At 35.8% G+C, this 18,306-nt stretch overlaps 1 protein-coding gene across 4 annotated transcripts; it reads left to right on the forward strand.

The window, feature by feature from the left end:
- The first annotated feature begins 571 nt into the window (after nt 1-571).
- Nucleotides 572-18,104, forward strand: LOC125809490 (putative 1-phosphatidylinositol-3-phosphate 5-kinase FAB1D). Of its 4 annotated transcripts, none has more exons than XM_049489124.1 (13): nt 572-734; nt 4,020-4,255; nt 4,340-4,373; nt 4,503-5,075; nt 8,782-8,932; nt 9,024-9,359; nt 11,292-12,125; nt 12,372-12,703; nt 13,088-13,214; nt 13,328-13,480; nt 15,321-16,907; nt 17,024-17,290; nt 17,445-18,104. In XM_049489124.1, the coding sequence occupies exons 2-13, from the start codon at nt 4,102-4,104 to the stop codon at nt 17,853-17,855; spliced, it is 4,959 nt and encodes a 1,652-aa protein (XP_049345081.1). In that variant the 5' UTR covers nt 572-734; nt 4,020-4,101; the 3' UTR covers nt 17,856-18,104. The 4 variants fall into 4 exon arrangements, with proteins under 4 accessions (XP_049345081.1, XP_049345082.1, XP_049345079.1 ...); XM_049489125.1 differs by having other exon boundaries at nt 4,027-4,255; XM_049489122.1 differs by having other exon boundaries at nt 572-724.
- Nucleotides 18,105-18,306: the final 202 nt, after the last annotated feature.

Here is an 18,306-nt window from a genome sequence, read left to right on the forward strand (position 1 = left end):
GTGACACCAAATAAATACTTTAACATTTAAATTTAATAAATAAAGATTAAAGAGTGGGCCCATTACCTTTGAAATTTTTTGAATTATTAAAAATAATTAGTTAAGAGAACAATTTCTTATATATTTAAAGAAGAAGTTTAGGTGCAAAAGGCAAAATATATTTATGAAAAAAAAAGATTTCTTATAATCTCTTATGAATTGAACATAAAAAATAAATAAATACTATAGAGGCAAAAACTGTCAATAATTTTACAAAATCTCCAAGAAGCCAATCAAATCATTTCATATATCCATATGTACTATGTAAATAAAAGATCCCTTTTTTCTAAAAAAAATATGTGTGTATTAATCTTTTTGCCTCTTGAATTTTTTGAAAAATTTGAATATCTTTAAATTAACAACTAGGACTACAAACAATATATATAATTTTTGAAACTTTGGTATTATGTCACCTCCATACTGTAGCAAAGGAAAATTGAACACATAGTGGGTCCCACTTACACCAAAAAAAGATTGTTTTCCAACATTTTCATTCTTGTCTTCCTTAATTCATTTAAATGTCCTTTCTCTCTCTATCTCTCTCTCTCCCCTAAATTTTCTAGCAAGATTTTCCATTTTTTGGATACCCAATTGGGAAATATTAACTGGGTTTTTAGCTGGAGGGTTGATTTTAAGATATGTTTCTGATTCATTTGGAGGGTATCTTAATTTGCTTCTTTTTACTGTAAGTTGATGTAAAGTTCAAATCTTTTTCTTTCTTTTTTGCTGATTGTTTAGTGTTTATTGTTTTTTTGAAGTTTATAATCTTGTTATTAGGATCTTTATGTTGTTTTCATCCTTTTAAAGGATGGTTTTAAAGATTTTATCATGTTGATTAGATTGGAATTTTCCTTTTTGTGTTTGTGAATTTTTAATTTTAGGCTATGGCATTGCAAGTTTGTGATTTCTATGATGTTTGTGAGTTGTTTGAATCATCGGAATTGGGTACAAGTTTGGCTTCATAGAGATTAATCTGAATTTGTTTCATATAGCCGGCCATAAATTGTTTGGGACTGAGGCGTAGTAGTAGTTCTTGTTGTTGGTTCATAGTAGAGTGGTAAGTTCTTAAATCTAGAAGATTTAATTGGAGTACTTTTTTGATAAATAAAGAAGAATTGTCTTTTTCCTTTTATTCTATTAAGTGACAAACTAATTCTGTCAATCAGTGATTCATGAACAAGTGTTGATATTTGAAAATCCAGCATAGTTTTATCTTTTTAAGTTTTTTTAGCTCTTTATGGGAGGCTGTCCATGTGCCCCGTGCTACTTGGGTCAGAACCTAAGCTAGTGATGCTTTCGGCTACTGGACTCTCGCCATCTAGGATGCAGCATTTGGGCTGCTTCACATTTATATGACACAAGTGTTGATATATGAAAATCCAGCATAGTTTTATCTTTTAAGTTTTTTTAGCTCTTTATGGGAGGCTGTCCACGTTCCCCATGCTACTTGGGTCAGAGCCTAAACTAGTGATGCTTTCGGTTTCCGGACTTATGCCATCTAGGGTGCAACATTTGGGCTGCTTCACATTTATATGACTGGGTAGTACAGATGTTTTCTTTTTAACTTTCTCATATTGTTTTGTGTCTTTTTTATCTTAATCTATCTGCTCTATCTTAGTCAAGGAAATATTTGTCTTTTTTTTTTTTGATGAAGGGAAATATTTGTCTTTCTTGTAATGTGAGAATGTTTCTTTCTTTCTTTATTTTTTTTGAGGCGTTTCGGATATCAAATCCCGATTTATTTCCGTGCTCTTTAATTCATGGATTTTAGTATAGAGGTTTGTGCCAAAAGACAGAAATAGTTACGGTAACTGTTCTCCTAATTATCATGGAAAAAAAAAAGGAATTGAAGAAGAATATAACTGTTATCCTGTTTGTGGCTGATTGGCATTGTTGTGAGAATACCAAACTGTCATGTTAAAATGTTTTGTTTCCGTCGATTCATTATTTTATGTCATATATATCACTGTATTACATTTGTGAATGTATTCTTGTTTCTTAGTGGTTATATTTGTTTTTAGGACAACTTAAACTGTTGAGTTTGTTTGGTTTTGGACAACTTAATTTCCCATAGTTTCTCATAAATGGTTTTACTTTTTCAATTCTACTTTCTGGAATTCTGAATTGCTTTTTCATAAGCTGTCTACTGATGCCTATTTAGCATTTGAAACTTAGCCTCTAAAGTACCCTCTCCGACCCATATCTTCATTTTGCAAAATCCGTTTGTTGCAATGCCCATTAATGTAGTAGATCTTTTAGCTACTTATTGTCGCGGAGGAAAATCAGACTATTTAGGGGCAGCTGGAGAGGTAAAACAGTACTCATTATGGAATTTGTCTATTGAAACCGATTAAGTACCCCCACCACATATCTTCTGCAACTTTTAGTTATAACACGATTTAGAAAAGTTAGAAGGTTTTGGAATAACTCCATACAGAGTGTCAAAAACATATATGGTAATGGTTTTATTGATCATCTTAAGTTCAAATATGATTGTTATTTAACATGAAACTAGTTCAATACTTGGCAATTGTGCAGTTGAAAAGGATGCTTTCCCATTACAAGCATGTGCTAACAATGTGGAAATAAATTTTCTCTTTATTTTTCTAATGAAACTTGAAGACAAGAGAACACACGTGATAAACAATAGTGGTAATAAGGTGCAGAAGGGAGCGTAGTAATGGATGATATGTGACTAGTGAGGAGGTGCGCAAAGCTTTTGTAGGTGACGGGAAAGAAAACCATGTGATAATGTTTCATTCATGGTGGGTGGATACGCATGGTGAAATATGGGATGTGGGACGTTCTCCATGCACTTATTATCATTTATAACCATAGGCGGAATCATGATTTGAAGTTTATGAATGCAAGATTCTAGCCCTTTATAAGTTATTGTGCTCTGAAGTAATAATTTCTACCTATTAAATGGATTTCTTAAGACAAATACATGAGTTTGGACCAGAGTTACTGGGTTTGGCTGAACTCGTACCTTGGTCTCTTGCTCCTCCCTGTTTATAACACTCAGGTGGTATTTAGAAATTACATCACCAAAAAAAAATCAATTCTAACTCTCACAATTTTTTCTTCAGTATGTTTCTGCATTTTTTCTCGTTAACTGGCCAATGCAAAAGTTCATAGAGATAGCTTATTAAAAAACTACATATTTGGTTATCGAAATAATGCCAACATGAAGTCATTAAGCTTTTCTCATAGGCTTGGTTGTCTTCATATGAAAGATTTAGGTTGCTGCATAGGGGTGTGCATTCGGTTTTTTGGTTTGGTTTTACACTATTCGGTTTGGATTTTCGGTTTTTGGTTTTGTAAAAGTGTAACCCAATCCGATCCAAAATAAATTTGGTTTGGTTTGGTTTTTCTCTATTCGGTTTGGCTTTTTTCGGTTTGGTTATTCGGTTATGTCAATAATTAATAACATATATAACCAAAGTAATAATATTTAATCCCTTCAATATACTTTCTAATATAAATCATAAGTAAAACTTAAAACACAATACTTATAAGTATACCTATTGTAGATGTAATTCAAACATAAAAGGGAGAAGACACAAGTACCCCCTAGACTATGACCGAAATCTCAGAGACACACCTTAACTAAATTAAGGTCCTATTACCCCCTTGAACTCATATTTTTTGTAATTTTGTACACCTTTTGACTTATGTGGCACACCACGCAGTATATATATATATATATAATTCGGTTTTTTTCGGTTTTTCGGTTTTTATCTTTTAAAATCCAAAACCAAACCAAAAAACCAAACAAAGTAATTTATTAATCCAAAACCAATCCGAAAAACCAAAAAACCAATCCAAATAAAATTTCGGTTTGGTTTGGTTTGGTTATTCGGTTTAATCCGAATAGTGCACACCCCTATTGCTGCATCATATAAATCTTTTTTGTTGAGAGGATGGCTCTATTTTTGTTTGTTTAAGTTGCTCACATTATTTTTCCCGGCTGTTGTAAGTTTGCAGGTTTAAGATCTTCCTGGCATCCAATATAATTTGTGTCAATACTGTGGTGCTCAATCAACAAAGTCAAGTGGAAGCATGGAGAAGCTGGAAAGTGGAAATTCCTCAAAGTTTAATGACAGGGATTCTGTACAATTGCGCCAATTATGTGGTGAAATGCCAGATAATGCAATTTTGATGATCAATCCAGCTGCTCCATTACCAAGCATAAACAGCTCTGGCTCATGTTGCAGTATGCTCTGCTTTCTTTATCTCATACTTTGACATATTAGTTACATTTACCACGCCCCTTAAGCCCTATTCTGTGACCTTTCAGGTGACTTTTCTGTTGATGCAAATTCAGATGTGAGGTTAGTTGTAATTAGTTATATCAATATTCTGCTTAGGTAGAGGGTAAATAAAGGCGCTAATTGTTCTGGTTTGAATAATGAAAAAGCCAACTTATTTAGACTTGGTTCCCCTGTTGGCTTTATTATCAGGGTGTATGTTGATGAATGTAGTACAGACAGCAGTCAAGAGGATTCTAGTTCTGCTATAGGAAGGGATGCAGAACAAACGAGAACTGGTAACTCTGAGGAACCCAAAGATAGTAGAAATGAAAGATATGACGATGATGAGGCTGGAACCTCTTGTAATGATGAATTTGATGCCCAGTTCTGGCTTCCCCCACAACCAGAAGACGATGATGATGATATTGAGGACAGTGTGGCTAATTATGATGACGACGAATGTGTTGATGGCCAGAAATGGGGTAGTACAGCTTCGTTAATCACCTTTGGTGAAGAAGACTTTGGTAGTTATAAGCATAAAGAGGAACGACAAAAGGCATTACAAGAAGTAATGAACATGAAGCTTAAGGCCTTTGTTAGTGACCACCTTAAATCTTTTGGTGTTGCCGCTTCGGTGAAAGAAGGTGATAATTGGGTTGATATAATCACTTCCTTGTCATGGGAGGCTGCTTCTTTTGTGAAGCCTGATTCTACGGAAGGAAAGATGAATCCAGTTGAATATGTGAAGATAAAATGCATTTCAACTGGTTCTCGCAGCCAAAGGTATCACTCTAGCCACCATTTCCTCAACTCTGTTGTATTTCTCCATTTCTCATTCATTCACAATTCTAGGCATATTAGATATTAGGTAATGTGTATTCAGCAATTCTCCTTTTCATGTGGTGTTTCCTCTGCCATGCTTTCATTAATGTCCACTCTTGCCAATTAAACTCTGTTTTGAAATTCTGAAATTAGAGGATCAAGGGCATTGTAGCAATTTGACTTCGAAAGGGTTTCCGAATAGTCTGGACTTAACCGAAAAGAGGGGATGATTTGAATTGATTGAGTGTGTTTGGTCTTTGAACCAAATTTATTCTGTAATCATGATTTAGTTTGAAAATAACACCTTTTTGAATTGCTTGACACCATTTGTTTGCGAAAAAAGAGTTTGCTTAAGGAGGTTCATGTGGCTAACAAAAGATGTTAGACAGACATTGTATTCCATATCAACTAATCTTACCCAATTTAAGTTAATCTTCCAAGTTTTAGTTAAGGCATGCCTGCAAAAGTGGAAGTAAGGACTAACTGTTACAACCATATTGAATGAATGGAGAGAATTGAACTTTAACTAATAATTACAAACGGGTGTTTTGATTTTTATAACTTTCAGGTAACTCTAATAATCCTATTCATTATAGATTGAAACTTGAACCCGCAACTATACAAAATTAGTATAATTATCCTTTGAATTAAAATACTTATCATTGGACAGTCAGATTCAAACGGCAAAAAGATTAGATATCATTCATCTGAATCCTGCACAATATTACATTTCAATGATAGACAGTTTAAGTTCTATCCAAAACTTCAACTGAGTATTTTTAGCGTTCGCTTAGACTCAAGTTGGCCTTGTTGACTAAGTGGGATTAGATTTTGAAGTTCAGCACCTCCCAATTAATTATGTTTTGGGCCTACGTTTTATTTAACTCTTTCATCAGATTGGATGCGACACATCCAGCGCTCTAACCTATATGTGTTGCTAAAGATGAGATCACAAGTGATTAACATCGTGTCCTAGGTTTTTGAACCATCAGGCCTAAGCCTTGTCGGCGCAGTCAAACCTAAAGCTAAAGTCTAAACCAATTAGCTTTTACTTAAGTTTGTAATTCTCTTGAGTGTTTTTTGTATTAGAAACTCGAAGTTCTTCATTTCTAGTTTCCTTGATTAAGTGAGAAGCCTGAGGTTAGCCTACCTAGGTTCTTTAATACTCCCAATTGAGTTTTCAAGCTGAACTCAACTGGTTTTTAGTTAACTGCATGATCAGTCCAAATATCAGCCCACCCAGCCCAGCTCAACAGTTCACAACCATAAGCGGTATTCTAACAGATCTGGGTTAGCGGTTAGCCATAATAAAGAAAATTATTAATTTTATTAGATACTAAAAAATTATAAAAGAATAAACAAAGAAAGTAAAACTTAGTAAGAATTGGGTGGGTTGGGTTATGACCCGCTTTTTAGCCCATTTCAAGCCAAATCATTTCAGCTCAACTAACTTTTGGGTGGGTCAATAACGTGTCCATTTTGACCCGCCAAATGCTGCCCAATCCACCCATTTGACACCCCTAGTTTCGTACAAATTGGATACCAGCATGCATTGGGTAATGTAAATACACTGGAGTCGGGAATACATTTATCCAGAGTAGGTTACAATAAAGCAGGAAAGGGAAGAAGCAGACAGGTTGAATATGGACACGATATAGCAGCATCCAAGGGGCATAGGTAAATGTGCTATCCTTCAAGGATCACATGAAGGAGTGAGGGGACATGAGGAGTTCCTGCATGGATGCCAATTTCACTAGTATTTGTCTGAGTATAGTTACGCCTAAGGCTGGGCACCGGACCGGGTTGTACCGGTACTGTTCCGGTCCGGTAGTATTCGGGACAGAATGGGATACATTGAACTGGTACTCGGAACGGGACGGTATCATGATTTGGTACCGGTATACCTGTACCGGTTCATCCCGATTCCGGTCCAGTCCATGAAATTGGATTGGTTTTTTTAATTTTTGTCATTGTTTTATACTTTTATTAGCATTCCTTTTTTGTTTATTTAATTTTTTAAAATTACAAACTTAATTCATCAACTTCAAATAATATAAACCTAAAAACTTTAAAATTTATAAATTTAACAAATTACAAACTTAAGTTATTTAAATTACAAGTTAATAGTTATAAGTTATAACTTATAAACTTTAAAAGATTCAAATCTTGAAAACTGATAACATAAACTCAAAAACTTAAAAAAAAAAAACTTTATTAAACTCAACTTACAAACTTATTAGTAAAAATTTTTTAAAATTTTTTTAAAAATAAACTTAAGTAAAATTACAAATAAACATTATAAATTTCAAAACTTAAATACTTTATAAACTATTAAACTTAGAAAAATAAAAAAACATTCATATTTTCGTAATTCAAAATAACTCAAAAAAATTATTATTTTTTGAAATAGCTATATGTGCCGTTCCGTTTATCCCATCCCGTCCCATTCCGGTCCGTTCCGGTTCTATCCCGGTATATAGTGGGACGGGACGGAACCGAGTTTCCATCTTGATAATTCCGGTCCGGTTCATCCCGGTACCGGTCAAAAACCCGTTCAAACCATTCTGGTACCGGTTCATTCCGGTCCGGGGCCCAGTCTTAGTTATGCCCATTATTTGGGATGCGTGTGAAGGCAAATGTTAACTTTCTCATCCACAGGACTTCTAGGAAGCAAGAGCCTCATTCATCGCTGTAGATCAACTCTTGATTTAATAGCCATGATTAGTTTTGTGTAATCAAATGATCCAAGTTTAATCCCTCTCTAACCTTCTGGATTCTATCAAACTGGGCATCGACCTTAGCTTTTGTTTTACGCCTTGGATTAAGTCATTTTCTTGGCCTTTAGACTGACATAGCCTTTTCCAGTTTGGCTACCTTCTTACCTTTGTGTTCTCTTCTTGTTTGGGTTTTTTCTTTACGTTGTTCTGCTTTGGGCTTCTTGTTTTGATTCTGTTACCTTCTTTTTAGATTATTTGTTGGTTTTTCTTCTACTTTTTTAAATAACTACAAGTCTACAACAACAACAGTTAAAATGATGCATTCATTGATATGATGATAATAATAATGTCACAACTTTAATAAAGATATAATAACAACAACAACATACCCAGTGTAATCCCACAAGTGGGGTCTATGGAATAACAATATAAAATAAAATAATAAAAGAAAGGAAAATTAGAGTAAAATATAAAATAAGAGGAGTGTGATAAGATAGCCAAACAAAATAAAAGGAGATCCATGCTGATAGGAACGGACAGATTTGGTGTCTAATCTATGTCTTTGAGTAATTCATTCAATTTTAGTTATTTCGTCAATCACAAAAAGATTGTCTCCTCAGTTGAATGGCCCGAAGAAGTTTGAATTGGGAACCTCTTCTTTACCCACCATTCATTACATTTTGAGTGATAGTTCTTCTTCAAAAGTCATAATTCTTGTAAGGTCTTACACATATCACTTATCGACTAGTATGTTTATAACCCTTTTTTTGTTCTTGCAAGTCTTGCAGCCATATCAAACAGTAGCTTTAAGTCTAATTCAGGGTCGACTCGGTCTGTAACATGCAGTCTGGTTATAAAATTTACAACTTATGTGCTTGTTCAGACTAATACTTCGGGATGGATGGACCACTAAATTCTCCAGGCTTACCGGATATCTTTGTGTTTTGTAGTCGTTTTGTCAGAGGCTTGGTCTTTAAAAAGCATGCTGCGCACAAACACATGCCAACCAAGTACGATAAACCTAGGTTGCTGTTGATCGAGGGTGCACTAGGGCCCTCCAGAAAAAGTGAGTTGTCATCATTCGAGGAGTCTGTGCAACAGGTAAACAACAAATCCGTGGGTGTGTCACATTACCAAAATGAGCATATTCTTTGACTAGTGATTGTCTGTTTTTGTTTGTTTATGATAACAGGAGAAAGATAGTGTGAAATCTATCCTTGATATGATAGAAAGGTACCAACCAAATGTAGTTTTAGTGGAGAATGCTGTTTCTCGTGACATACAGGAGTCTATTTTAAAGAAAGGAGTCACCTTAGTCTTTGATATGAAACAACATCGCTTGGAGAAAGTTGCACGTTGCACAGGTTCATTGTCTGCTGATATATTGGTTAGCCGAAAGCTCAGGCAGTGTGACTCCTTTCATTTCGAAAAGTTTGCAGAAGAACATTCTGCTTCTGGAGATGCTGGGAAAAAGCCTAGCAAAACATTGATGTTTATTGAGGGCTGTCCTACTCGTCTGGGATGTACAGTGAGTGTATTTGCTTATTGTCTGTTTTCTTCATTGATGTTATCTAATGTGTTACTGATAGTCGGTTCATGCGACAAACTGTTAGGTTGCTCATGAACAATATAAGTTGGAATAAGATTTATCTTTCTCCAGTGCCCTACAAAAAGTATAAGATATTGCATTGTGGACCTTTCAAATCTTCGCTCTGCTGTGCTTATTAGCCATATTATCAAATTCCTTGTTACCGCTATCTTGAGATTGATGACATGGCATAACTTATAAAAAATAAGGATTGATCACATGTCATATACAAGATAGGCACAGAGCTTGTGTAACCAAAATAATTGGTTTATCATAATAAGCTTGTGTAACTAGAATCATTGGTTATCATCAATGTCTTAAAATAGATTGCTTTTATATGATTAGAGTTCATTTTGAAGGAGGTGGTTATGCACTGATAACCAAGAATTCTGAATTTCACTTGGGAGTTATGACTCTTCGAAAAATTAAAGACAGTTTGTTACATCATTGTATATTTTTATAGCAACACTTTATCCACATAAACACTCAACAATTGCTGAAGCTGTTACATTTACAAGTCCCCGTTGGATGCCAGACTTTGACTGATGTTTTCCTTTCCTCTATGTCTTGTTGAGTAAAACTCCAAACTATTTCTTAATTTACGAATTTTCAGAAGATTTTGAAATTATAACACTACTTGTGAAGTTTATTTCTTAACTAAGTGATTTTGCTATTGTATATGGAGTTACCTTTTTCTGGTTCTGCCTGTATGACTAACCCATACGAGCATCAATGACAATGATAAATTGCTCAACGAGCAATTGGACAAAATGCTGCTGAATTAGTATATTCACATCCCATGGATTGTCTACTCGGTGTTTCCTTATCCTCAGTGTTTTAGAAGGCTGTTTTGGGACTCACCCTGTGGCTCACCCTGGGAGGGGCACCGGCAAAACACCTCAAGGATCACATGTGGGGCTTAGTTCTGTGAGGCTTACACCCTAAACACGCCTAACGCCCAATGCTCGGGTGTCCCCCTGACAATTCTTACACAAGTTATATGTCAAATTCCTTAGTCAATACTATTGATCCTCATAATTCCTTAATAAATGAATGATGCTTAGTAGTTTTTTTCATCTATAGAAATAAGAAAATTGAGAGTAACTCAAATAACAGGTCATAGTATTGCTTATTTACTATTTTAGAACGCCGTGAGGATGAATATCACTTAACAGTTATGTTTTAAAATACATAGCCGAATGTTACATATTCACTTGTCATTGGTCTTTGTTAAAGAATGACAAAAAGTCCCACATTGGTGGTTAATGAGATGGGTGGACTCTTTATAAGGCTTGAGCAATCCTCCTCCCTTTGAGCTAGCTTTTGGGGTGTGAGTTAGGCCTAAGACCTAATTTAACAGTCTTCATGTTTTTGTCCTATGTCTCAAGATTATCATATTTCATTATTTGAAAATATTTTGCCTTTATTCATGAAGGAGTGATGTTTCAATTATAATAGTAATAGTTGATTGATTATTTCTTTTAAGGAGGTAAATTGCATAGTATAATAGTAATATATTTTGAGAAATTGTGATTCTTTTATTGTTTAAAAGTTAAGATTTTAGAGTTGATTTGCATCTTGTAATAGCTTTTGTATCATTGCGTTATTTCCACTTGTACAATGTTGTTAGAAGTTTTGTTTTCTGAGTTTCTTTAATCATGTTTTAAAATTATTAATGTATTTTTTTATTAATTTTTGTGTTATTGTACTATTTTACTATATTAAAAATTAAAGATCCATGGGGCTTATGCCTCGCCCTGTGCCAAGTAAAATGCTCCGCATGCCCCCGCCATTTAAAACACTTCTTGTCCCTTCTCCACTACAGCTGGAGGTATTTAGTTGTTCTCCACTGAATGTTAATTTTTTGTGCAGATTTTGTTAATGGGATCGAACAGTGATGAATTGAAGAAGATTAAACATGTAGTCAAAGATGCAATCATCGTGGCGTACAATTTAATCCTAGAGACTTCGTTCCTTCTGGATCAAAAAGCAATGTTCTCAACTCTACCTCTTAGCCAGGAGGTGAATCTAACACTTGGTAACGAAACACCATCTGTTAGTGATGGGCAAGGAATTATCTCTAATGCTGAGGAGCATGTCGGTGAAATCAGTTCATCTGGTACAGTTGATATTCCAATATCCAATGGCTTCCATGAAGAAATAAGTCATAAGTTAGACGCAGAAAGCGAATCTCTACAATATGAGCCATACAACCCAGTCGTTCTCTCTGGATTATCATCTATCTCATCCTCTGTCAGAAGGATTATGGGGAATAAATTTCCTCTCTTCTCCACCTCTCATCAATCCATGTCCTCGTATTTCAGTCTTAACGGAACCACGAAAGATGATCAGGTGCAAGCTGATGTTCAAGTTTCTAATGTGCCTGATTTAATACACAGTGATGCAGAACAAAAGACAAGTTTTGATGGCGTGAAGGCCCCTGAAAAGGAGCAACATCATACTCCACTTGTGAGCCAGGTAGAATCTTTGGAATTAGAGGGATCTGGTGAAAAGCTTGAAGACCAAGAACATATGAAGGATAATGTGGCATCGTTATTGGATTCTGAGAGTATTTTGGTTCTGATGTCCTGTCGGAATGCTTCAAAAGGGACTATGTGTAAGCATAATCATTTTTCTCGGATCAAGTTCTATCAAGATTTTGATATCCCCCTTGAAAAGTTTTTGCAGGATAATTTGCTAAACCAGGTGCATATACTCAATTTTCTCCACTTGAAACTCTTTCTTTGCATTAAGGTCCTTTCAGTTAACTTCACCAAATCTATTAGAATGATATCACTCATTTGCAGAGTACATCATTTGATGTGGCTTTACTAATCTAAATGTATCCGATAGAATTTACTAATCTAAATGTACATTTTTTTGTTGCATCAATTGTGTCTTTTCTCTACCTGGCAACATTTGTTTGTGTTTTAAAGAAGCTCTGTTGTGCAGAAGGAGTGCAAGACGTGTGGTGAATCCCCTGAAGCTCACATTTTTCATTATGCGCATCACAACAAGCTCCTTACGATTCAAGTCCGGTGTCTTCCCATGGACAAGGGCTTGCGAGGTGAACATGAAGGCAAACTTTGGATGTGGAGTCGTTGCTGTAAATGCAAATCCCAGAATGGAAGCTCATTTTCCACTAAAAGAGTGTTAATATCTACTGGCTCCCGTGGGTTTTCTTTTGGAAAATTTTTGGAGCTCAGTTTCTCAAATTCCCCTTTCTTTAGTGGACTGTCTGCATGTGGTCACTCCTTTGATAAGGATTTCCTCTACTTCTTTGGGTATGAACGCGTAGCATAGTTCTATTTTCAGTTCTTGTGAAGTAGTTTGTAATTTTAATACATTTGTATCCAGTGGCTATTATCCATCGGCAGCTGCTCTTTCTGTCCACTTTTTCCCTTTGACATGGCAACATTACTTTTTGTGTTAATCATCAAAGCTGTTTCCTATGAGTTAAATAGCCATGCTGGGGCATGAGAGGATCTATATGCTCTCCCCTCTCTGAAGATTGGAAACAGCCTCTCTACCTCCAAGAGGTAGGGGTAAGGCCTGCATAGACTCTACCCTCCCCAGATTCCACTTTGTGGGATTTCACTGGGTATGTTGTTGTTGTTGTTGTGTCTGTCCTCTCTGAAGATATTCATGTCATCTGTAAACGCGTGCAGATTAGGGCGAATGGTTGCAATGTTCAAGTACTCTACTATTACTACTTATTCCGTGTTTCTTCCTCCCAAGAAGCTGGAATTTAGCAGTTCCATCAAAGGAGAATTTCTTAAGCAGGAGTTCAATGATGTATGTGCTCTTACAAGTGTTCCATTTTGTTTTTATGTACCCATGCTTTTATATATTTGGCTGTACATGTACTCTTCATATTGACCTAGGATTTCTTTTGCTGCTTACACCAGGTGTACTTGAAAGGGATTATGATGTTTATTGATGTAGAAAAAGCTCTGAAGGCAGTAGAGTCTCATGTTGGAACAGTACTAAATCTTCAAGGATCAATTATGAAATTTTCTGAAATTGAAAACATGTTGAATGAAGAGAGATCTCAGTTTGAGGTTAGTTCCTTTCTGCTACCTTCTAGGACTACTTGTTTGTATGAACCATGTTGGATTGAGGCATTGTTTTAGTGGTATGAGGTATCTCAGCATGAAGTTAGTTCCTTTTCTGCTACTGTTCTAGGATTACACATTCCGATAGGATTTAACTTGACCGACCATGTCATAATTGAGTCACTAAAATTTGGAGACATTATGTTTTTTCTCAACAATGGTGGATTTGTGTGTCATCATTGTGACTCTATGTTCCCCTGGGATGTTTGTCCCATAGCATAATTAGTTTCCTAGCTTCCTCGCAAGAGTTTGTTCACTTTTTTATGTGAACGATTATGATATTGATGTTGATGCAATGTGTAGGATGTGTTAGGGTACAATAATGTTCATGTATTCTCAAATATGTAAACATGCTAGTAACAAGCAGAGGCGAATCCGGGATTTGAAGATAGGGGGGCACCACTAAGAGTGGCCTCAAGTGTAAGACTAGGAGTGGTTAAGGGTAAGGTTAGCAAAGCGCCCTGCTTAGGCCTCCAAAATTTTGAGGCCCCAATAAATTTTAATAGTGAATTTTATTATTTTATTTCACTTTAACCAATATTGAACATTATAATTTAAAAAATTAAAAGAAGAACAATCAACTTTTTATCAAGAATATTTTATAATTTTGAATAAATAACTCAAACCATCTCGAATATGAGCCCTTAAACCATGCCTTACAAAATCGACGGATTTTCATTCCGAATCTAGTTTGAGGATATATTCATTATCATTAATATCCGGTTGACAAGGCCCTTGTTGAATATAGTGTCTTCTCACTTCATCTCGTATTCTATGGCTATATTTATCAAAGGATATTCTTTCTCCAAGATCCAGTTTAAGTGATTGCAAATCAAACTCATCTATAAAACGTGAAGAATTGTCTCTAAAACTAGCACTTGGTTGAGAAGAATTATGTTTCGTCAAAAATCTATCCATTTCAAATCAGAAGAATCAACAACAAATTCTTACAAAAAAAAATACGCTTGTAAAGAAGAGCTTACCAATGTATGCGAGATAATGGGGTAGGACTTCAATTATGCAGTGAAGAATACTTGTAAGTTGTAGATTTTCTAGCATTCTTATATTTTGTTTAGAATTGTGTTAGGGCTTTTATTTGTTTTTAATTTCAATTAAGAAAGGAATGGACCAGATGAGATGGCAAAAAAAGGTGGTTAAGAAAGGGGGCGGGGCCAATGAGGTGGCAAAAACGAGTTTTAACAAAAAACAATTTTTTAAAAAGGTTAATTGTAAAGAAAAAACTGATTTTAAAGTTAAAGAAAAAGGCCTTTCGTGGGATTCGAACTCGCACGGTCGCTGTTTGAAATGGCAACTTTGACCAGTGCGCCCAGGCAAGTTTTTGTTATATTTTATCAACTATCTATACGTATATATATATATATATATACGGATTTTTTTTAAAAGTTACTGAGTGCACCCGCCTCTGGTAACAAGAGTAGTTATGTTGTTGATTTTTTGGTGCAGTCCATTTAGGATATGGAGTCTAGAATTGTCAAATTAATATCGAATTCATAAATAATAAATCAATATATGAATTTTAGAGAAAGAAGCACTTGTTTTGTGCTTTCCCTTCAAGCGCAACTCAAGTACCACATGAGCAATGTGAAGTGCTTGTATTATGCCTTGCTTCAAGGGCAACTCAAGTGTGTCTTAAACAGCAGTTAGCTGAATACTTTGTGTGTTTTCTCATTGTGCTGCTCTTAGGTTTTTGATTCAGACATTTAAAATAGCTATATCTAAACCTCTTTTTTCTTTGTCTCATATATTTATGTGGACTCAATATCAGGTTGACGTACAAAAGGTCATCGAAGATGGGATTCAGGATGTCATGGTATATAAACTTTTAAGTTTGAATAGAATACGACTAGTTCTTCTGCTTGAGTCGTGTGTGTGGGATCGTCGTCTTCATTCATTGCTATCTTCTTATTATATGGATGGTGATTCCAAAGCCATTAACCCAAAGCAATCAACACTGCCAGATATTGAACCTATTAGCCAGAAGGAGCTACTAGGAAAGAACAGTGGTGAAGGAGATGCTAATGGGGCAGAAGCAAATCTGAGAGGAGGTGACGAAGCTTTGGAAGATTGTCATGATCTCAATATTGAGTTCGCTGCGGATTCTTCTGCAGAGGAAAACAATGGGACAGAAGCTATTAAAGAATATTTGAACCATAATTGTGATGTGAAATTGAATTTGGTATCTACCGAAGCAAATGGTTCTCTGATTGTTGAAATCCCTGTTGAAGCTAGTGTTGGTGGGTTTAGAGAACAAAATGGATCACTGAATTTGTCTGCTTTTACTGAAGTTACTGAGTTATCAACTGCAGCAAAAACAACTGGAAATGGATCATCCATCGAGGATCCTGCAGGGAAATTTGAATGCTTACACTCTGGTGATGAAAATAATCTACAATCCAATCTTCCTTCACCTACGCATTTGCAGTTGGAAAAACCAAGTCTTTCTAGCACTAATGGGAGGAGTGCCAGTGATTCTATGGATCCTCAAAGGAGTAAATCCCTTGCCTCAATATTGTCCAATATTGAGAATGATAAGGGGTGGTGGGCACCATTTCCTGAAATTCGGCATGAATACATGAAGGATCTGCAGAGAGGATACCTGCCAAAATTAGGATCCATCACAACCCATGCTGTAGAAACTACAGCTTATAAACTTGTTATTGATGAGGGTGCAAGGCTGCACATTCCCCTTGGAAATGACAAGTACATTGTGTCTGATTATGAAGATGAATTTTCTAGCATCATCGCTTGCGCTTTAGCATCGCTGAAGGATTTACCAATTGTGGGTGAAGATCTTAGAGATGATGGAAGAAAAGATAGAGGAATTGATGATAAGGCACATGAAAGTTCTCAAGGCATAATGAGATTATTCTCACTGGCTCCTCCTCATTTCTCTTCAAGTAGCTCTTTGGATCTAGAAGGGATCCAGTCTACCCAAGTTTCAGAACAAACACGTTCATCGAGTATGAATGGGTTAGATATGTTAAATTCTTTGGTTTCTTTTTCTACTCTTCATCCTGAAGTCTCTATGGGTTCTGGGAAATTGCCTGGGAAGCGTAAATACTCAGTTATATGTCTCTACGGTAGCGAGTTTTCTCATTTGCGAGGTCGATGTTGCCCATCTGAAGTTGATTATATTGCTTCACTAAGTAGGTGTAGGAAGTGGGATGCTAAAGGTGGGAAAAGTAAATCCTTGTTTGCCAAAACTCTTGACGACCGTTTCATCATCAAGGAAATACAGAGAATAGAATTTGAATCGTTCTTGAAGTTTGGTCCTAATTATTTTGAGTACATGGAACAGTGCTACAAGAAGGGAAATCAGACCTGCCTTGCAAAAGTTCTTGGCATTTATCAGGTTTATTAATTAACTATAAACTTCATTTCTGCCTATTAGCACAGAACTGATTTAAAACTTGCCAACACAGTACACATGCTCTTTTGAACTTTGGTCTCAGTATTTGTATATTGCAGGTCATTGTAAGGCCAACAAAAAGTGGGAAAGAGACGAGGCATGATCTCATGGTGATGGAGAACCTTTCATTTGGAAGAAATATTACTAGGCAGTATGATCTAAAAGGAGCTCTGCATGCTCGATTTAATTCAGCTGGCAGTACTGACGGAGATGTTCTTTTGGACCAAAATTTTGTGAATGACATGAAAATCTCTCCTTTGTATGTTGGCACAAGATCAAAGAGGAACTTGCAACGAGCTGTATGGAATGACTGTGGTTTCCTCAATGTAAGTTTTGCATAAACTCCTACTGATGAATTACCTGTAGCTCACATTAAGTAAATCCTAAGTAGTGCTAAAAAGCATGTGACTTCTTATGATAAGCATGCACTCCAACAATTTATGGCTTAGCTTCTAAACTGGTACATTTTCTGAATAACAGTCGGTCAATGTGATGGACTACTCCCTACTTGTTGGAGTGGATACTCAGCGCCGTGAACTTGTTTGTGGCATAATTGACTATCTCAGGCAGTATACATGGGATAAGCAAATTGAGAATTGGGTCAAATCCTCGCTTGTGGTTCCCAAGAATCAGCTTCCTACTGTTCTCTCTCCGAGGGAGTATAAAAAGAGATTTAGAAAGTTTATCGACACACATTTCCTAAGTGTTCCGGAAAATTGGTGCTCTCAAAGACCTTCAAATCCTTGCATACTTTGTAGCACAGCAGGTACTAACGCACCCCCTGAGTCGAAGTCTGAAGATGCCAACTCTAAAGGTCAAGAGGAGCACAGACATGAGTCCTCTGGCACTCAATCAACTGCTCATGGAAACCAAAATGATATTTCTGCCTGAGTTCTTGTTTTTTTTTTTCCTTCCTTCTTGGTGGTTCATTTGTTTTCCCTATATAGTATCTAGTCATTAATTTGTGTACATAGCTGCTCGGACCCCCGTTGTCCAAGCACCTAGATATATATATATATATATATATATACACACACACCCTATCTCATTTCTGCGATTTTTTATAGCAACTTTATGGGGATGGTTTCATTCTTTTAAGGCCATTTTAGGTTTGAATATATCAAGTCTATTGTTTAAAAATTGTAAAAAAACTCTCCCTGGTTCAGTTAACAGCTGCTCAAGCTTTTATAGTATGTGCTGTAAGATGTTATTCATATAGTGGTATAAATACATTGCTCTCTTTTTCTGAGACCCTAAAGTTTCAATGCTTCATCTCTTGGGTTATTCCTTCAAATATTTTGCTTCTCTCTCTCTTTATATATATATGTGTGTGTGTGTGTTA

This window comes from Solanum verrucosum, unplaced genomic scaffold (assembly GCF_900185275.1).
Source record: "Solanum verrucosum unplaced genomic scaffold, falcon-dt-bn FXZP01000062.1, whole genome shotgun sequence".
Taxonomy (NCBI): domain Eukaryota; kingdom Viridiplantae; phylum Streptophyta; class Magnoliopsida; order Solanales; family Solanaceae; genus Solanum; species Solanum verrucosum.

Coding starts and splice junctions, on each gene's coding strand:
- LOC125809490 (XM_049489124.1), top strand. CDS start 4,102: ATGGAGAAGCTGGAAAGTGGAAATTCCTCAAAGTTTAATGACAGGGAT. Junction 4,256..4,339: donor CAGCTCTGGCTCATGTTGCA/GTATGCTCTGCT, acceptor GTGACCTTTCAG/GTGACTTTTCTGTTGATGCA. Junction 4,374..4,502: donor GATGCAAATTCAGATGTGAG/GTTAGTTGTAAT, acceptor CTTTATTATCAG/GGTGTATGTTGATGAATGTA.